Source organism: Melozone crissalis, unplaced genomic scaffold (genome assembly GCF_028551555.1).
Source record: "Melozone crissalis strain CALT ecotype California unplaced genomic scaffold, PUWL_Pcris_2 ptg000036l_1, whole genome shotgun sequence".
Lineage (NCBI taxonomy): Eukaryota > Metazoa > Chordata > Aves > Passeriformes > Passerellidae > Melozone > Melozone crissalis.
The window spans coordinates 20,617,575-20,636,226 of record NW_026535814.1 but is presented as its reverse complement, the minus strand read 5'-3'; the positions used below and the strand labels follow the sequence as shown (position 1 = coordinate 20,636,226).

At 41.8% G+C, this 18,652-nt stretch overlaps 1 protein-coding gene across 3 annotated transcripts in view; it reads right to left on the bottom strand.

Annotated features, from left to right (window-relative positions):
* Nucleotides 1-552: 552 nt before the first annotated feature.
* KATNAL2 (katanin catalytic subunit A1 like 2) overlaps nucleotides 553-18,652 on the bottom strand; it is a 29,742-nt gene continuing 11,642 nt past the window's right edge. For 2 of the 3 annotated variants that reach the window (XM_054283303.1, XM_054283305.1), the window contains exons 8-16: nucleotides 18,086-18,163; nucleotides 14,918-15,016; nucleotides 14,319-14,382; nucleotides 13,006-13,124; nucleotides 10,844-10,935; nucleotides 9,185-9,295; nucleotides 3,362-3,524; nucleotides 1,150-1,252; nucleotides 553-820 (exon numbers count right to left, since the gene is read on the bottom strand). In XM_054283303.1, the coding sequence (XP_054139278.1) occupies nucleotides 681-820; nucleotides 1,150-1,252; nucleotides 3,362-3,524; nucleotides 9,185-9,295; nucleotides 10,844-10,935; nucleotides 13,006-13,124; nucleotides 14,319-14,382; nucleotides 14,918-15,016; nucleotides 18,086-18,163 (969 nt within the window). In that variant the 3' untranslated portion in view covers nucleotides 553-680. The remainder of the gene's footprint in view (nucleotides 821-1,149; nucleotides 1,253-3,361; nucleotides 3,525-9,184; nucleotides 9,296-10,843; nucleotides 10,936-13,005; nucleotides 13,125-14,318; nucleotides 14,383-14,917; nucleotides 15,017-18,085; nucleotides 18,164-18,652) is intronic. The other variant, XM_054283306.1, reaches the window with a different exon arrangement.

Below are 18,652 nucleotides of genomic sequence, written 5' to 3'. Positions count from 1 at the left end.
TGGGGTTCTGCGATTCTGCTTTATGGCTGGCTGCAAACCAGCATTGGGTAGCCACCAATTTAGTTAATTATCCTAAATTTGCTGATTTTCTGCAGTTTTTCTCTAATTCCTTGCCTTTTTCACTTTGGCAATACCCCAAACCAATTGTACAATAACATGCTTCAAGGCTTTGAACTCAGCTGAAAATAGTGACAAACTAGCCAAATTTACATGCCCTGCTAATTTCACTGAAAACTCCTATTTTTTGTTTCATTAAGAAGGGTGCAGGTCTCTGCTGGGAAAGCTACACTGACTGATGTTCTACAGAGTGTCAGAAATGGAGAATTACACTAATTGTCTATCTGCTTTTAAACTTTGCTCCAGTTCTACCCAAAATCTGTCATGAATAAAGAATGAGAATCAATCAATCAATCAATCTTTTAAGTCTTTATACATAAAATTAAGGCTGCAGGCTTTGTTGCATAGGATTGTGCCATCACACTAACTCCAAGAACTTTTTTGAATAAAGACTAACCACCACCCCTTCACCCACCCCTGCATTTTGAAAGTAAAGATTTCCCTCTGACACTTGTCACTGCATTTTGTTCCTTGAAACAAGAGCACTTCCTTCCCCATCAACATTTGACCCTTTGGAGGCCACTTTGGATGGCAAATGGCTTGGAGGTTTTTGATTTCTCCTGTCAGACAGACTCAAATTCCCTCTGCCAGTCTGTGTACTTCTGGCTCAGATTCTTTGCTGATGGCTTGGTGTGGGTGATCACATCCAGGAAATCCGCGGTTGTGATTGTGTCCAGCTGGATCGTGGGCAAGTTACTGTTACCTAAAGACAAGAGAATTGAATAAATCCTGTTACTATTACCAAAAGACACTTTTTAATATCCATGCCTAGTCCAACACTTAATGTAGGAAAACAACAGACTAAATGTAGTGAGATAAATTAAAAATTGCATTTATGCTGAGAGCACAGATAGTGACAGCTTTAAAAGAAGCCCTGATTTTTAGAAATTTAACAGGGTTTGGAACAGTAGATTTTAACTTTCCCAGGCAGATATCAGAGCTCCACCTGCTGGAGTTAGAATGTTTGTTCCAAGAGTTACAGCAGGAAATCAGCATTTCCCAGGCCAGATTCTCTGCTCAGAGCTGAGGTACCTGGCTGATGATTTTCCAGAGCATCGAAAATTTTCCTCACTGGTCTCATGGCTGCCTCCTTACACACGAGTTTTATGTCTGAGCCAGAGTATCCATTTGTTTCCTGTGAGGGGATGAGAATGATACATTACAGTTAATGAATCAGACATAAATGGAATTTGCAGGCATATATATTGTGTATGTATTTATATAAATATTTGTGAAGTCTATTGCTGTCTGAAATACACATCTATATACACACAGAAACACACACAAATATTTTTTTTGTACTGTCCCCTCAAATTCAGTAGCTTGTTATCCTTCGCATGCCTGCAACATCTCATAGGACCAAGAAAAATACTGGGTATTTTCTTACTAAATGCCAGTTTTCTGTAAGGGAAATAAAACCCACCTTTCTGAGTCCATCCTCAGCTTTGCAGTTAATAAAATAAATGTATTCCCTTATGAGCCCAGAACTGAGCAGTATTGTCTCTGTAAAGAGATGTAAGAATCTCAGCTGGGTAAACTAAAACATTTAAGGGCTGGGACCTTGAGCAACCTGAGCTAATTGAAGGTGCTCCTGCTTACTGCTGGAAGTTGGAATAAGATTATCTCTGAAGTCCCTTACAGCCCAAACCATTCTAGGATTCTGTTTCCAAAGAATCCGGGATGTGACAAAGGGCTACACAAAGGAAGCTGGGGTACCTAGTGAATCTCTTCGCTGCCAAATGCTCTTTTCTGCAACAGCAGTGGAGCTGTGACAAACCCTCCCTTCACAATTAACTGTTCATTACCCTGATGAATTGGAAGTGCTCCCAGCTTGGTGAGAGCAATGATAAAATCTGCTCTTGCTGGATGTCTCCCTGTATTTAAGGCTGAAAAGCTGGCCCAGCAGAGATGGCCAGCACACACCGTGTTGCAGGCAGAGCTGTGTGATGACGGCGATTTCCACGTGTGTCTGTGTGTGTCTGTGTGTGTGTGTGTCTCTGTGTGTGTCTCTGTGCATGTCTCTGTGTGTGTGTGTGCAGCTGTGTGTGTCTGTGTCTCTCTGCTTGTGTGTGTCTCTGTATGTCTATGTGTGTCTGTGTGTGTGTGTCTCTGTATATGTGTATCTGTGTGTGTCTGTGTGTGTGTCTCTCTGTATGTGTGTATCTGTGTGTGTCTCTGTGTGTGTCTCTCTGTATGTATCTGTGTGTGTCTGTATGTGTGTGTCTCTGTATATGTGTATCTGTGTGTGTCTGTGTGTGTGTCTCTCTGTATGTGTGTATCTGTGTGTGTCTCTGTGTGTGTCTCTCTGTATGTATCTGTGTGTGTCTGTATGTGTGTCTCTGTATGTGTGTATCTGTGTGTGTCTCTGTGTGTGTCTCTCTGTATGTATCTGTGTGTGTCTGTATGTGTGTGTCTCTGTATGTGTGTATCTGTGTGTGTCTCTGTGTGTGTCTCTCTGTATGTGTGTATCTGTGTGTGTCTCTGTGTGTGTCTCTGTGTGTCTGTGTGTATCTGTGTGTGTGTCTCTGTGTGTGTGTATCTGTGTGTGTCTGTGTGTGTGTCTCTGTATGTGTGTATCTGTGTGTGTCTCTGTGTGTGTCTCTCTGTATGTATCTGTGTGTGTCTGTATGTGTGTCTCTGTATGTGTGTATCTGTGTGTGTCTCTGTGTGTGTCTCTGTGTGTCTGTGTGTATCTGTGTGTGTGTCTCTGTGTGTGTGTATCTGTGTGTGTCTCTGTGTGTGTCTCTCTGTATGTGTGTATCTGTGTGTGTCTCTGTGTGTGTCTCTGTGTGTCTGTGTGTATCTGTGTGTGTGTCTCTGTGTGTGTGTATCTGTGTGTGTCTCTGTGTGTGTCTCTCTGTATGTGTGTATCTGTGTGTGTCTCTGTGTGTGTCTCTGTGTGTGTGTGTGTATCTGTGTGTGTGTCTCTGTGTGTGTGTATCTGTGTGTGTCTCTGTGTGTGTCTCTCTGTATGTGTGTATCTGTGTGTGTCTCTGTGTGTGTCTCTGTGTGTCTGTGTGTATCTGTGTGTGTGTCTCTGTGTGTGTGTATCTGTGTGTGTCTCTGTGTGTGTCTCTCTGTATGTGTCTGTGTGTGTGTGTGTGTGCCGTGCCCAGCCCCAGGTCCCACCAGTGCCGCTCTCGCTGGTTCCCAGGTGAGCTGAGGAGGTGCCCAGCTCCCTGTGTGGCAGTGTCTGCACGCTGAGGTGCTGTCCCAGCCCTGGAGCAGCTGCAGCCCTGCCCACCCGGCTCAGCAGGCTGTAGTCCAGCTCTGTCCGGAGCTTGACGCCGCCGCTGTTGCTCAGAGGGGGCAGCCAGTGCTGGATCATCACCCGCCGCGCCTCCTCGCTCGGCAGGTCCACCAGGATCCTCTTCTCCAGCCGCCGCAGCATGGCAGAGTCCAGCTCCCTGCAAGCACAGGACAACAGGCAGCGTCGCAGCGTGGAGACGTGGCTTTGACAGCAACACCCTCGCCTAGCTGTGCCAAAAGAAAAAAAAGGGTTAATTATCCAGAGTATTCCTGTTCAGTGATACGCTACTTGTGATAGCAATGCTAACAATAACAATCAGAAGTTGCAGTTTCCATCCTTTGCCCTGGTACTCATCTGCAGCATGTCTCATCAGCAACAACATCTCCCTTTCCCCCTCTGCTATTAAGGAGTCACTACAAATTGTCTGTCTGGGGCACTCTCAGGACTAATTAATTGCTACTTAGTAAGGGATGCTCAGTAGGTATAAAATCCAGACTGAAGGTCTTGGATGTGAGGCCGTGTATCACGGCAGAACAGGACACCAAACTGAGACTCCTCCTGCAATACAAATTATAAATAATTGTTTCTATTATTTATATTTTGTTTACATTTTGTTTTTATTTATATTTTCATAATTATAAATAAGCAGCCACAAAGGACATTATCCTTATGAAAAATATCATGTGCAGGGTGAACACGCTGGATAAATGTGTCAGTGAGCCAAAAACTCAGATTCTGTCAGTGTCAACACTTGTTATGATGTTTTGTCAAAAAAAAAAAAAGATAAGAAAAACATCCTGTACCAGTCTTTCTCTACTGGCCCCGTTCAGTCACAGACTTGTTATTCCAGTTTAAAATATTATTTAGTCCTCATACCTGGCAAGAAAATCTCGTCCAGGGGAAACCCACTTCAAAGTTACTTGTACAGACAGAAGAACAGAAGCTCTAAGCATCATTTCCACCTGTGCTGGCACAAGGAACTAGCTGCTGGAGGGTTCTACCTGCAACCTGGGACTGCAGATACACTTAAATAAATCTGTCCCTATGTCCAATTCCCTAGATGAAATATTTTTTCCAGCAAAGTCAACTTTAAAGCAACAAATGGAGTTTCTTCTTTCCTTCTAAAAGGAAACTCCCTTTTAGTTCACAGGGTGTTCAAAGCCAGCTCAAGATGGATTTGTAGCCCAACACCAGAGCTGATTTCTGTCACCTTTGGTGACTTGTCATTTTTTTTAATACCAAGTGTTTCTATGGCATCACACACAATTAAAAACCCAAAAATGGGCTCCCAAATCCCTACACAGGTGGCTGCCCAATCTTAGCACGCTTGGCTGTCAGCTCTGCAGGAACAGAAGTGTCCCTCTCCCCCGCACAGTGTCATGGTGTGGGAGACCTTGTTCCTCATACACTGATCCAAACAATGAACACAAAAATCAGAAAACCAGGAGCCCAGAGGACAACAGGAATTCACTCAGATCCACCCTTAGGCTTGTAATCAAGGCCTCAGAAATAAATACCAGAATTTGTTAATCAACAGCTGTTGCTATATTGACAATATTATTATTGCTATATTGATATTATTATTTTTTATGCTGCTTCAGGTGCTGTTCAGTGCAATGCCTCTCGCAGAGGGTCCCACCCAGCACTGACAAAGAACCATGTTAGTCTCCTTTCATATTGCAAATGTATTTTTCAGCTCAACTTCTTAAAATTGCCCTGCTTGGCTGGAAATAATTACTCTGGCTGAAAACCCTTTGCTGTTATTTATGCATATTAATACTCACATTAACATCATCTGTGTAAAGAGGGCAGAAGTTCTCAGGGTTTTAGAGGTGCCCACACAGGTACTCTAAAAAGCCTTTGCAGGTGAAGGACAACACAGCCAGCCTCTGCAAATAGTCTGCAAATCCCCCAAATGACATTTTCCATCACTCCTTCTGCTTCAGGCCCCCTAAGAACACAGACTCATGAGCACCCTTAGCCATGTTCTCTAAGTAAATCTTCAACAGAAGTCTCTGCTCTGCCCAGAGGAGCTGTGCCACAGCTGCTCTGTGGCTGTGCCGTCCCCAGAGTGTTCAAAACCAGGGTGCTTGAACAACCTGGTCAGTGGAAGGTGCAAGTGGCAGGAGAGCAGAACTAGATGTGCTCTAAAGTGTCTGCCAACTCAAACCACTCATTCTGTGATTCTGCGATTCGGTGATTCTGTTTATCCAGAAGGTTACACTGACCTGTTGGCTGCAGAGGGAAATAAAGAAACAATGTTTTTGTTATCTCGAGTGTTTAGGTTGTTGCCGAATTGTTTTGTCAGTGATCAGATGCAAGGTTAAGTGACATTAACCAGAGCAGAATACAAAGCACTGAGCCAACCTAAATATGCTCTGAAACAACAGCCAATGCAAGTACTGAGAGATGCTCACGAAAAGATAAACAAAGCTCTACAGATTCATAAGATGGATGACTTTTTGCAATTAACATTAGGAGGCATCACAGATTCACAAAATGGTTTGGGTTGGAAGGTAAGAATCTATCAGTGTGCACCACAACTTCACCCATCCTGAGGGTAAGGGTGAGAAGAAAACAGCACTGCAATAAAAACGGAATTAAATGTGCTGATACACTAGGAAACATTCACTACAAGATTAAGGATCTCTTTATTCCTTCACAAACAAGCCCTTTATTTTATTTAATTACATTCAACCATTTCAACAAGTAATTTGTTAACAGAAACACCTTGCAGATGAGCAGCAGAAAGCAGGGCTGGGCAGCAAGCACAGAGTGAAGAGGAAGATCAATAGCTGCAGTGCAGCTTAGGACAGTGTAAAGAGCTTTGTTTAGGCTTCTTTTCATTCTTCTAAAAGCAGCTTGGTACTAATTTTTTTCCCTGATCAATAAATATCTATGTTAAACAAATCTCTTGAAATCCAGCTTAACAACAAATGTTTGCAAGAGCACAGGGCAGTGCTGTGAAGCCACAGCTTAGGTAGCAGTAGGCCTTTTGAAATTTTGTTGTGAAATATTCCTTTGGAAATGAAGTCTAGGTCCGACAGTAGTAGCTAAATGTGACCTAATGGTCATAAAAATAATCTGTAAATATATAGTTAGGATCCTAAAAGAGGTTTAAAACCTGCTGACCTCTCTGGAGGCAGATAATCCCAAATTCCTCAAGGCTGGAGAACCCCAGTGAGGTGACAGCTCAGGCTTTCACCAGGCTTTCCATCCTCCTCAAACACCTTTCTAAGCATTCACCCAGCCCCTTCTTAAAGCATTTTTTCTGTGGTAGGAACATTTCTACTAAACAAGAGAGAAATTCCAAAAGGAATTTCTGTAGTTTCAGGTATAAAACTTTCAAAAGTGAAACCCCAGCTGCCACTCTTGTTCCAGACTTGACTGCTTTCTTTCAGGGCAGGTCCCTCAAAACAGAAACCTTTTTGTTTTGTCTCAACCTTTAAAAAAGCCTCTCATTTTGGATGTTTCAAGGAAGCAATTTTGCAGAAATTAGAACTTGAGTATTATAAAATAATAAAAAATCAAATACATAAAATACTTAAAACTGAATTCTGTGTATTTTACACAACTTCCCAGAAAGCTTATTGATTGTATAAGGCAGATATAGGATAACAAAACACATGCAAAAATCACTCTGCATGTATAATTATCTCACAGGATAATTTAAGAGACCACAGGTGCAATGCACTGCTCAGAGCTTCTTCTGAAAGGACAACCATTCTGCAATAATGTAAACATTTATATGTATTACTGACAGAGAGATAAATGTATCAATACTGTATTAATTCTCTTTCAAACTTAACTCTCCACACAGAGAGCAGTTATTTTTTTCAGCATTTTCTTACACAACTGGAACACAATTAAACCTCATTCAGCTCAGTTCCTTTTATACAGATATTGTAACAAAATGGGGAGGATTTTGCACTGATTTAAATTCATGAGTTTCTCCAAGACATAAATCCCTGAAACCAACATACAGACTTTGCTATTATGGCTATAAAAAAAAGCCCATTGTGGCTCTGTACTCACACTTCTGGGCCAGAGTAGGGACCAGCCTAACTTAGTACAGCTAACTTCTATGCAAATTTTAGGTGTTCACACAGCCATTCTTTTATTTAAAGAGCCTGGAAACCCTGGACAAGACAAGCTAGGCTTACCTGCCACATGGGACTGATTGAAAATATTACCTTTGAGCCTCAATTCTCAGGCAAAAACTCCACTTCTGTTGTTTAATTCTACCTGCCTGTTCCCTGGACCTTTTCAGCCAGGCCTGACAAAAAGGGGATCAGCTGACAAGAGGAATAGAATATTACCAAAGACTTTGTGAGAGAACATTTGCTGATATGCACAACCAAAATGTGCATTTGTACGTTCAAATAATACATGCTCTAAGACTTAGACTTTTTTATAAGGACTTAAAAGGAAGCAGCTGTGGTTACACACCCAGTGACATTCAAGACACTCCCAACAGTCTGCTGATCACAACCCTGAGTTCTCCAGTCCCAAACAGAAGCTTTTCCAACATTTGTCCCCATAGCAACTTTGTAAGATTCAGCCAGAAATCACTGATGTTGAAAATCAATCCATAAATGAAGCCTGTGGCTTTGTGGGTGCAGAGCCCTCTCTGGCTCCCAGCTGGTTTTAGGTGCCCTGCTCTGTGTCTGTCACACTGCAGAGCTGGGCAGGTGTCATATCACTAAACAAAGCGCCTCTAAGCCAAATTTCTAGTTTTGCCACTTGAAATGCTGCTGAACTGCTGCTCACATGAGGTCATTCCATGAACACCCCCCACTGGGGTCCAACAAACGACTCCCAGACCATGGCTTGAAGTTCTTTGGAAACAGGACTGGTATCTTCTCCTGTTCTGACCCATGTGAGAAGGAAACAGACCCACTGCTCTCCACGTGAGAGGGGCACAGACCCACTGCTCTCCACGTGAGAGGGGCACAGACCCACTGCTCTCCACGTGAGAGAGGAACAGACCCACTGCTCTCCATGTCAGAGGGGCACAGACCCACTGCTCTCCATGTCAGAGGGGCACAGACCCACTGCTCTCCATGTCAGAGGGGCACAGACCCACTGTTCTCCATGTCAGAGGGGAACAGACCCACTGCTCTCCATGTCAGAGGGGAACAGACCCACTGCTCTCCATGTGAGAGAGGAACAGACCCACTTAGCTCCATGGGCCCTTAGGGACAAGGGTATCCACAAAGATTTCAGTGCTGTGAGGATCAGCAGCTCCTCTCCTGAGCACCCACAGTTCTTGCACTACAAATGTTACCTCCCTTCCTTATCCTCTCCAACTTGTCTTGTTCCCAATACACATCCTGCCCAGCTCGATGAAATTCCACAGTTCCAATCTTAAACTGTTTTTTCTTCTATACTAAATTCTGTTGAATAAACTGGAGAATTTTGTCCCTCAACTTTTCAAAGTCACATTTGATACTAATAAAATCCAACATTCCTATTTATGGAGTATCCTTCTAAGCACCAGATGTTTTAAGCACCTTACAGTTCCAGGCTGAAAACCCTTCTTAGCTTAAACATAGTAAATAACTTGCCTATAAAGTCAAACACTCCATTTTAAATATTAGCAGCTGGTACGACCAGCATATGTTGACTTTATTATGGATTATTCTCATGTGACACAAATAGCAAGAATTGAAGAGTTTAAAAGTAAAAGCTCAAAATTAATCTTTAAATGCTTTAACCAAATATCAAGGCTTTTTCTGCAGAAGTCTAAATAAAATCTTTATCTGTGCTTAGAAGCTCATGAAAATGTATTCAAAATGTACTCTCTGGATCTCTTACCATGGCAGATTGGAAGCTGCTAAAACAAATACAAGATCATCAGATCGGGCCAAGCCATCCATCTGCACCAGTAATTCTGTTTTCATCCGCCGACTTCCTTCATGTTCACCACTACCAAGATTCAGAGAAATGGTATTTGCTCAGTGCATTAATCATCTTTATTTATACAGTGTCATTCACAGCAACTGAGCCCTTGTCACAGTTTTGCCCCAGTTCAAAGCATGATTAAGCTCCATTAGCTAACATCTAAGCATTAAAATCAAGCTTTCTAATGATTACTTAAATGGACTCTTTTCAGTGCATTAAAGTGAGGAGAATTCACTATTACTGAATCCAAAGAAAATATTTATTTGTTTTTTTCTTCATGTTAATCTCCATGCAAGACCAACATTTACTGCAAAATAGCTAGGGCTTCAATTGAGTGATTGACTGATTGATTGATCTACAGCAGGGAATTCTTACAATGTGATAGTTGCCATTAAATAACTGGTACACCTATCTCTTCAGGGTAGCATTTTGCTGTGACTGAATCTGAAGTGGCCACAAGAAAATAAAACTACTACTGAATTCAACATTTTGCAAAATGTTCTATCAAAAGAAAACAGAAAAATACACTACACTGATATGAATTTAGAAAGTGGCAGAGACCACACAGAAAGGATCCTTCTTCCAAAAAGGAGAACTTAAGCAAAGTGCTAAGAACTCTGGCCCCAATACAGGTAATCTGTTTTGCAGAAAACCAGCTGGAACTCTCGGTTCCAGATGTGAAGCTCTTGGAAACTCCTGGATCAAGCCCAGGGAAAACATCAGGATCTTAGATGGTAAGGGCTGCAGTTCAGGTTTAATGACTTATTTCTGCAAAGGCATTCAAACATCAATGCCAAGTCAGTATTTAATAAGTACATGTAAAAATAAGTACAGCATCGAGGATAAAAGTCCTTATTAGAATATATAACCCAGTGATGTTAATGAGAGCTTTTAAATGTACATATGAAGGACAAATTTGGCTAAACATTTGCATCTAAGTGAGAATGACTAGAAGTAGCATCTTTGTCCCATCACAATAGGACATACTCTATTTACAAATAGTAAGCATACAATATAGACATACAATATGATACATAAAAAGTGATCATGTAATTCACTGCACATAAATGATAATAAAATCCCCTGTAATAGGTTCCTAATGGTTGTAACAATATTTTTATATTTCTCTGGCTTCTTTCCCATCCCTAACCTTTTTTTAATGTGTTTTTAACTAAAAATTGTCTTGAACCTTGGATTCAAGTAACAACATACTCCCAGTCCCGCAATGGGGAGTCCTGACAATGCCACCAAAATCTGTCACTAATGGAAATGCCATTCCACTGTGTACACTCCCTATTAGTCTGCTATGCCTATGTTCTAAGTGTCACAAAATAAGCAGCTTCTTACTTACCTCTAACAATTCACGGGTTGTTTCCCTCACAACTGCCCTTTATTTCCATTTCAAATCCCTTTGAAGTACTGCACACCTGCTTATAAAGCCCTGCACCTCTCTCCTTCTTGCAGTCCTTGTAGCCCCTTGCTAATTCTCACAGAAGCTCTCTTGCTTCTCTGCTGTGACTGACACAAGCACTGCACCTCTCTCTTTAATCCCAAAGTGGTCCCACCAGTTACCCAGGAACAGTGCCTCTCTGACTCATAACTGACTCCAGCTCATCCAGGAAAATTGTGGAAGGAGCGTGGTACCGGGCGAGCTCAAACAATACCTGCCAGAGAGAAGAGTAAATGTGAAAGAGAAATTGACACAAGAAGGCACTAAAGTGAACTGGCATGGAAGACAAATTAACAGCACCCACATCCCAGGGGATATCTGCTGGAAAAAAGCTCCGGCCAGGCTGAGGGTCCCTGAATCCTCTCAAAATCTGAGAGGTTTGCAAAGGAGATATAAAGAACACAGCCTTGTAATCCTGTCTTTATGTGTAAATCTTTCTGTCTAAATCCTATCAGAGTACCCTGAGAATAATGGGATAGAAGAAAATGATCCATCAGAGGATTCTGGGAACTCCTAAATTGTTACTGAGATTAAACATGTGCCTTTTGTTGTTGCTCCATTTGTACATTTTTTTTTTTTTTTAATAAGGATTTGAGGAAAAAAAATGCAGGTCAGCTGAAGCATAATGAAAGAAAATGCACTGATTCTTTTGATAAAAATCAAGCACTCATTTTTTTTCATGATCAAAACAAACATAAATTCCTTGAATAATCACAATTTAAAAAATGGACTGAAAGCTGAAACAAAAAATGTGGATCTGCTCTTTGGAGAATGAAGCTTCATCTAACTTTCCGTAAACATGGAGAGGCCTGTGTTAGGAGTAAGAAAACACTGTCAGTTCTTCTTGAGTAAAGTGGTTTTTGAGTTTTTAGATAAGTATCAGTAACAGTATATTAGTCCGGCACTTTCAAATCTGAACACTTGAAAAAATCAAATTTTAAAAGATACTTTTATTTTCATCACTTTGAGCATGAAACACAGGGTTTAAGCCACTTGCCCAGAGTAAGAAGTAGACCATGACCAGTATACAATTTTACTAGAAATATAATATATAAAATACATAAAATAAATAATATATAAAATACAGAACTACCATGTAGAACTAAGCAAAACAGGATGAGAGGATGTGCCTCCAAATGACCACAAACCCCATATATACATCCCCTTCATCAGGCACATGTGAATTTAGGATATAAATTCACACAATACTTTTCTTAGAGCTCTCCTGATCGACAACCTTACTTCATTTTTTGATTCTGCTGTAACTTTAATTAAGGGTAAAAAGCCACAAATTCAATATAAATGCATGTGCTGCAGCATGTTCACAAAAGCCTTCTGTATCATGGTGGCAGAAACCAGATTGTCCCCACACACTCCTGCCAGAAAAGAAAATTCCAGGAAGCTACTGAGACAGATGTCAAGAGAATCAGTAAGAGAGAAAGGGAATGTCAGGAGAAAAATATGCAATTTTAAAGGACAAAGGAGGCAGGACGAGTAAGTGTGCTGCAGCCATTGCCTACATTTCAAGAGAGACAAACAATACAGTTTCCAGAGAATAGTTTGCTGCGGTTATTTTTTTCCAAGAACTCTGCATTTACCTGAAGTGCAGCTCAAGAGATGAGGGTAAGGCATGTTAAGGGCTTGTGGATTTCCACTGAGCTAGTGGATGTTATGGAGAGATTCAGATGGGCAAAGATGCTGCACATGAACCCCTGAACCTTTTGTACCACAGCTGAGCCATGCTAGTTTATACACAAAAATGCATTTACCCACTTGCCAGCAAACTACCTCCCTTGAAACAACATTACATCTGCACTTGACTGGAAGATGTTTGTGACAAGGGAGCTCTTTGCCCATTTCATGCCACAATGAACAATAAGGAATTTGGGGATCTAAATTACATTTTGCAGGGTGCCTAGGAGGCAACCCCTGCAAAATGGATGTGAAGTGCTCTGAAGAGGTCACTAAGCATACACTAGTTTGGAACTCTGATGGTCTGACTCCTGATCAGGCAGTCAAAGATCTTTGCTGCCTGCAGAACATCTGCTCCATCTTACATTACAGAACTGAAGTCCCACAGCAAGAATCCATTACGAGATGTCTACAGAAGTGATGTTATTCCTGCTTTCAGAACTAGATATAATCAAAGTCATGTTTTGTCTAAATTCAGGAAAGATTATGAGTACCAGAGGAACACTTGTCTCCCTTTCTGTGTTGAACCCAAGTTCTTCAAAGGGGAATGTGATGTTTGCTAAAGTATAATGCATGAGAGAGGAATTCTTACCCGGACAAGTTTTTCTGAATCGCCCCTCCATTTGCTGACAATGGTGGATGCTGATATGTTGAAAAAGGTTGTATTGCATTCTGTGGCAACAGCCTTAGCAAGCAAAGTTTTTCCAGTACCTACAAACAACAGTGTTTGAGAAAATCATTCTGCAAAGGAATAAAATGTGAATGTTTGAATAAATTCCCCTCATCCTACTACCAGTCAGGTAAAACCAGTAAAAATCTCATGGGATGGTTTGGATTGAAACACCTTGCAATGACCAGAGACACCTCCCACTGTCCCAGGCTGCTCCAAGCCCCATCCAGCCTGGCCTGGGGCACTGCCAGGGATCCAGGGGCAGCCACAGCTGCTCTGGGCACCCTGGGCCAGGGCCTGCCCACCCTCCCAGCCAGCAATTCCTAATTCCCAATGTGCCAAAATCTGTGCCTGCCCTCTGGCAGTGGGAGCCATTGCCTGGGTGCTGTCCCTGCCTGCCTTGTCCCCAGGGGCTGTGCAGCTCTCCTGGAGCCCCTGCAGGCCCTGGCAGGGGCTCTGAGGTGTCCCTGGAGCTTCTCTGGTGCAGCTGAGCAGCCCCAGCTGTGCCAGGCTGGCTCCAGAGCAGAGGGGCTCCAGCCCTCAGAATATTTTGTGGCCCTTTCAGGATTGTTTGGAGAGACTCAGGTAATACAGAACTGCAAATGCAGATTCTCCAAACCTGAGGTAGTGCATGCTGAAATGGTCAGATGCCTTCTGTGGCAGGAACACCTAAACATTCACAGAACAAATGGATTTCATTGCAGAGGGAGGCTTTGCAACCTGACTCGGGTGGTTCTTGTGCCCTCTGCCCCCTTGCAGCCACATCCTGGTGTCAAAGGGGGGCAATGGGAGCAGGGAAGCCGCACTAACAAGTAAAACACCCAGCTAGAAGAAGGCAAAGCTTCCACCTCATTCCCAGAAATGAAGAAAGGAAGGACATTTTTTACTAAGGAGGTAAACCCATGGCAGATTTATTGACATATCATAGGATCATGCCAATCTTGATTAAAATGGTCCAAGCTGAGTAAAACAGAGATCTGAGTTTTCATTCCCCTGAATTCTTAGTGTAAGTACTGTCTCTGGAAGATTCCACTATAAAAATAGCCAAGACTCACAAGAAAGGGCAGGTTTGAGTGTCAGAGATGTACATAAGCATCCAACATTCTCTCCTTTTAATTTATGTACAGAACATGCCATTTTTTAACAATCTGATCTAATTAACATTGATGATTTATCCACAGGACAAAATAAGAAGCAGTGACAAACACAGAGATGTGGTAAAAAGCTCTCCATACCTGGTGGTCCATAGAGCAACAATCCTTTCCAAGGGGACAGAATGCCAGTAAACAGCTCTGGATACTGAAGGAAAGTAATTTAGGGATTAAAAATGTATCACCTAAAACAAACTGCAAGGGATTGTAGTCCTCACCTTCACTGCTCCTAGCACATTCAAGAAACATAAGAAGTTTGAAGAGGGGCATAAAACCATGCCAAAACAATGTGACATGTATGATCTGAGTACTGAGAAAAATGCTGTGTTTATTATTTGAAATCTGCTTTCAATGTTGTTTTTTTTTCAAGTGCAATTGATGTGACATTCTCTTCGGTAAATAATTTTTCATGGAATTAATATAGGTCAAACCCAGCTCTTCTTACAATGCCAAAGGTGCCAAAGAATTGGACCTAACTCATACAGTATTAATATTGAAAGGTAATTTTCCTGTAGAAGAATGCAGGTGCCATTTCAGATGGAACAGGAATAGTTCTGGCATGAAACAGCCCTAACACAAATGGCCTGCCAAAGGCACAGCAATACCGAGAACTCTGAAACACCACTGTAACTGCAAGGAAACAAGCCCAACGCTGGTTTTGTCAAAGCTATTTAGCACCTTACCTTTATGGGGTAAACAACTGCTTCCTTGACCAGCCTTTTAGCTGCATCCAGCCCTATAATATCATCCCACTTCACGTTTGGCTTATGGAGATAAATGTCCTGCAACACACATCACATCTTGTTAGCAAAACTCCTTCTACAGTCGGATAATGACTCTGGCAAAGTAAAAGGATCGACTCAGGGATAAAATAGTGGTGCTGTTAAGTGATACAGGCTGTGTTATTTAACCCTAGGTACCAGGCACCTCCCAGGAGGGAAGCACACACAGCAATCACTCCCCTCCAGGCCCCAGTTTCCCTAATGTATTCCTAGCAAATGTAGATGCTGAGCAGATCTTTCTCAGATCTGTTTTCTGTTAGTTTGATTTAGGAACCAACCAACATATCAAGAGCAATTGGGATAAGAAGGTTCACCAGCCCTAATATTTTGTCTCTACTGCTGCAAGTATTGGATGTCTAAAAAAAGAAGCAAAAGTAATCATAGTGACACATTGGTTCAAGTTTACACCACCAATGAACTTCAGTAATTCAAATTACATCTGAATCTTTGAGCTGAAACACCTTCTGAGACTCACTCTTCAGTGAATTTTTCTTCCCTATTTTAAACATGTTCATTTTATAGTAACAAGTTCCACAGCTCACTCATGTGCAATGTGAAAATATTTTATTTTTTTTTAAACTTGATGCTTAGTAACTTTATGGCTGCACCTATTACTTACGTTATTACTTATTATAATGTTATTACCTATTATTTATGTTATTTCTTGTGTTGTAAGTAACAGTGAAAAAATTCTATGTACTGCCCTCTATGCAAGATTTTATATGCTGCAAGAAAAGCTGTGAAAAACTCTGCAACAGGAAGAAATTTCCCCCCTAAGAATCTATCAAAAGATAGATGGTAATTAGTCTATGCCCTGAAACACTCACTAAATTAATTTCATTTAATTCATTCAACTTCCCAAATCTTCTATGAATCTTTCCATTTGCCTTTATAATATTTTGTGGCTTGGTGTTCCAGGGGCTAATTGCAAAAAATATCACATCCTCAGTACAAATATTCAGGATAAATTCTGCTCTCCAATAAAAATAGTCCACATAGACTGAAATTATGTGGTTGCATCCAAGGGGAAAAGTTAAAACAATTAGGAAAAATTATTTATATAGAATAGGTTACACTTTCCCTGTCTATTAACAGTGAATTAAGATGAATCAGATTTCTGCCATTAAGTAGAGACTTACATAACTGTTTCCAAATTAAATTAGATTGTGTTATGAAATAGATATAACATGCTATTTATTTGTATTGATTTATACAGTGTTGATCACCATAGCAACTAGAAACATACCATAATGGAGCACAATTCAAAAAACACACTATAGCAAATGGAAAGCAATTTTTTATTGCTTTTTCTGTTAATCTAGCAGCAAGAACAACATTATTTTAAAGGTCTACCATAAATAAAAGACCAGACAGGAATTGAAACAAGTGAAAATTTTCTTACTTTAAGGTTGGAAATTTCCTAAGACATTTATTAAGTTCTACTAAATGTCAAATACAAAACTTGTGGACCAAGAATTTGGGCCATACACAGATTTAAAAATCAGTCAGCAAAAGCCTTCCATGATTTCTAGAAAGATGATTTTAATCAGGTTTGCCCAAGATGTTACCACTCATGATATTTATATCCAGAAACTCACAACACTACCAAACACTGTGGTGCTGAGAATCCTTTCTGATGAGTGACTCATCCAAAAGTGGTGGATGCTAAGCATTTGTGTTTCCTGTAGCCACACATCCCCAGTGGACCAGGGCTTGTTTGTCAGGCTACACCTCAACCCAGGAGTGAAATGAATGCTGCTGACAAGGCTGTGCTTCCCTCCAGGGGTCAAGCTGCCCATCCTGGAGGAATCCCCTAGTCTGGGACATGGTGCATTATTGATGCTGCTCTGGCAGTGCTGGGATGAGGGTACTGCTTGCAGAGCTCACAGTAACAGCATCTCTCCACTGCACCACTGAGAATGCACAGGGAGTGCAAATCCTTTGTGCACAGGATGCACAAAGCAAGGCTCAGGGCAAGTACTAACCCAATGGGCCCTGGGCTGTCCCAGCCAGGCTGTGACACAGCCCCAGGGCAGGGCCTGTCCCTGTGCCGGCACTGCTGAGGCAGCTCCAGTGCTGGGGACAGCTCTGGGCCCTCAGCACAAGAGAGACACCGAGGGGCTGGAGCGTGTCCAGGGCAGGGAACGGAGCTGGGAAGGGGCTGGAGCCCCAGGAGAGGCTGAGGGAGCTGGGAAGGGGCTGAGCCTGGAGCAAAGGAGGCTCAGGGGGGCCCCTGTGGCTCTGCACAGCTCCTGACAGGAGGGGACAGCCGGGGGGTTCGGGCTGTGCTCCAGGGAACAGGGACAGGAGCAGAGGGAACGGCCTCAGGCTGGGCATGGGGAGGCTCAGGGTGGACATCAGGAGCAATTCCTTCATGGAAAGGTTTATCAAGCCTTGGCTGCCTAGGGCAGTGGTGGAATCCTCATCCCTGCAGTTTAAAAGCCATGTTGATGTGGCACTTGGGGACACGGGTCAGTGATGGCCTTGGCAGTGCTGACCTGATGACCTTAGATGGCTTTTCCAACCTAAATGATTCTCTGATTCTAAACCATGCAGGAATACCAGGGTCTAATAGTAATTTTGGTAGATGCTATCTAGTAGATACATTCAGAATTGAGATATTGCTGTGATACTGGCACACTGCCCACAAGGACTACAGCCCTGTGCCTGGAATGGAACTGCACCCAAAGGGTGGAATCAAGGTTTCTCCCACCATCTGATCACAGCTAGATAAAACATTAGATAATAGTTAGTTTTAGCTAATATATTTAAATATCTCTTTCCAGGGAAGTATTGCACTTTTTTGTGTAGCAAAAAGGAAATCCATGACAGTCCACACAGCATGATTAAATTACCTGTCCCCCATTAGAAATGAATGGACTTAACTATTTCCTTCCACTGTGCATCAGAAAGAAACATCATTACATGTAAAGAGATGACTTGCTGGGGAGCTATGTGGAGGGAAAAATAACTTGCACTATCAGTGACAGTAAAAAGAAGCAAACAGCATTCCCACATGACAAAGATAACCAACATCTCTCTACAACTGACACGGAGATCTGCTCTTACTTTGCTCACAACCACTGCAAGTTCTCTCATCTCACCAGTCATGCCAGTAAAAGCACTAAGAGGTTTCAATAATCGTTCCTAAAAGAGAAAAACATATTGTCAGACTGCAAGTATTTTTAGACAAACTATTATATAATTTTTTAGTTGTAGTAATATCAACTTTTAAGGTTGCAGAAATATGTGTAATAATACAAATTTTAAAGAAAACCATATTTGCAGTGTCATTTTCCTCTGACAGAATCTAACCCTAATCAACATTAAAATGAGCAGCTTTCTTATTGCACTTAAAGTCCTAAATACGACCTACATAGACTAAGAGGAGTGAAAAATGTAACTGTAGATCACAGTTTTGCCACATTCTCTTTCTGGATAGTTTCTTCCAGTGTAGCAAGTTGCCAGGCAGACAAGCATCATGAAAGCTGGACGCACTATCTGAAAAATTCTGGCTTGTGTGTGGAGTGTTTACAGAAAATTTATCTCAACCATCAAAATTCTATTGTTGTCTCAGCTGAAGCGAATGCTAGAGACATACTGAGCTGAAAGGAACCAGGATTTCACCCCCAGAAG